Here is a 1,811-nt window from a genome sequence, read left to right as displayed (position 1 = left end):
CCAAATGAAGTTTGGGATGTATCTTGAAGACAAGGAAATCAGAGAACAGTGTTCTCGATTTATCCACTTTATTTATTAGTTTTAAAAATACATATTTTAAAATTCATTTTTGGCTGTGCTGGGTCTTGCTGCGTGGGCTTTCTCTAGTTGCAACGAGCAGGGACTACTCTTTATTGCAATGTGTGGGCTTCTTCGGTGCCTCTCGTTGCAGAGCATGGGCTCTACAGAATGCGGGCTTCAGTAGTTGTGGTGTGTGAGCTCAGTGTTCTCAGCTCCTGAGCTCTAGAGCATAGGCTCAATAGTTGTGGCGCACAGACTTACTTAGTTGCATGTGGGATCTACCCGACCCAGGGATCAAACCCATGTCTTCTGCATTGGCCAGTGGATTCTTTTGCACTGAGCCACCAAAGGGGTGCTATTATTTATTTTTTTGATCAGAAAAAATACACTTTGATTGTTTTTAAAAAAAAAGAATCTCAACGTTTCAGAAATAGAGGTTCTTGTCATCCCAAACCAAACCCTTTCTCCCATTCCCCACCCGAAAAGTTAAAACCTGTTAACAGTTTTGCTGAACTTTTGTTTTTTAGGAAGTCGTCTCAGACAGCAGGTGGAAGTGGTCACACACAAAGCAAAAGAGACCTGCAGAAATGATTGAAATGAAAGAGGACTGGTAAGCCTGAATTACAGGCAACGAGGGGCCCCCAGGAGCCCAAATTAAAGCAAAGAATAACAACTCCAAGGTATTTGGCTCTTTGTATTTGCGTTTGGGCTGGAGTTAAAGGGTGGGCTGGCGACCAACTGAGGTTCTCTCCTGGATGAAGGTCATTCTATTAATTAAGAAAATAGGTGGGAGCCATAGGTTTAAGGGGTGCAGGGGAGGTTATGGGCTTGGTTTAGGAGACATTTAAAGTATGGTTCATGCAGTGGAGGAGCCATTGGTAAGTTAGAACACTTACTGTAAGAAACATCAGGTGTTTGAAACCGTGGATGAAGAACAGCTAAAGAACTGACTGATTCTAGGTAGAAATGAGCTGTCCATGGCCTAGAAAAGTTTGGATGTCAGGGAGCTCCCCAGCGGTTAAGAGGAGGTGCCGTAGGTGTGGGTGCGCCCTGCCCCTCTCCAGGGGAGCAGAGGGAACACCAGTAGAGACGACATCCCACTGGGTGTAGAGTAGCTTTCCGTAGGGAAGACAACAGTGCAAGTGAGATCATACTAGCCGTAGCAGGCTCCCAGGCACAGAATCCCTCATAGCACAGGTAGAGAATAGAAGTGTTCTATTCTCTGAATAGAATAGAATTCTGAAGGTTCTTCTGAAGGTGTAAAGATTGAGGGCATGCTCTTCGTCCTGTCCTGTGTCCTGGCTACAATGTGGTGGTGACAGCTACTGCCACAGCAGCCACCCTGGACCATGAAGCACGGAAGTCGAGCATTCAGTGTGCTTAAGGAGCCTGGGGCCCCTTAGGACCTAGTGTCCGGAACCATCACATCAGCCCTGCCCTGTGCTGCCCTGCTCTGCCTACCTTTTATGTTCGAGAAAAATAAACAATTTTGTTGAAACCACCGTTCTTTTGAGTTTTTCTCCTCAGTTCAGTTCAGTTGCTCATTCGTGTTCGACTCTTTGCGACCCCATGAATCGCAGCACGCCAGGCCTCCCTGTCCATCACCATCTCCCGGAGTTCACTCAGACTCACGTCCATCCTGTCAGTGATGCCATCCAGCCATCTCATCCTCTGTCGTCCCCTTTTCCTCCTGCCCCCAATCCCTCCCAACATCAGAGTCTTTTCCAGTGAGTCAACTCTTCACATGAGGT

The 1,811-nt window shown here is 47.0% G+C and overlaps 1 protein-coding gene across 1 annotated transcript in view; it reads left to right on the top strand.

The window, feature by feature from the left end:
- LOC104995487 (BCL-6 corepressor-like) overlaps nt 1–739 on the top strand; it is a 5,170-nt gene extending 4,431 nt beyond the window's left edge. Inside the window, exon 4 of the mRNA XM_010849365.1 lies at nt 588–739. Within this exon, the coding sequence (XP_010847667.1) occupies nt 588–651 (64 nt within the window). The 3' untranslated portion in view covers nt 652–739. The remainder of the gene's footprint in view (nt 1–587) is intronic.
- The last annotated feature ends 1,072 nt before the right edge of the window (nt 740–1,811 follow it).

Source organism: Bison bison, unplaced genomic scaffold (genome assembly GCF_000754665.1).
Source record: "Bison bison bison isolate TAMUID 2011002044 unplaced genomic scaffold, Bison_UMD1.0 scf7180017850846, whole genome shotgun sequence".
Lineage (NCBI taxonomy): Eukaryota > Metazoa > Chordata > Mammalia > Artiodactyla > Bovidae > Bison > Bison bison.
The sequence above is the reverse complement of the archived record's forward strand: the minus strand, read 5'-3'. Positions and strand labels throughout refer to the sequence as shown.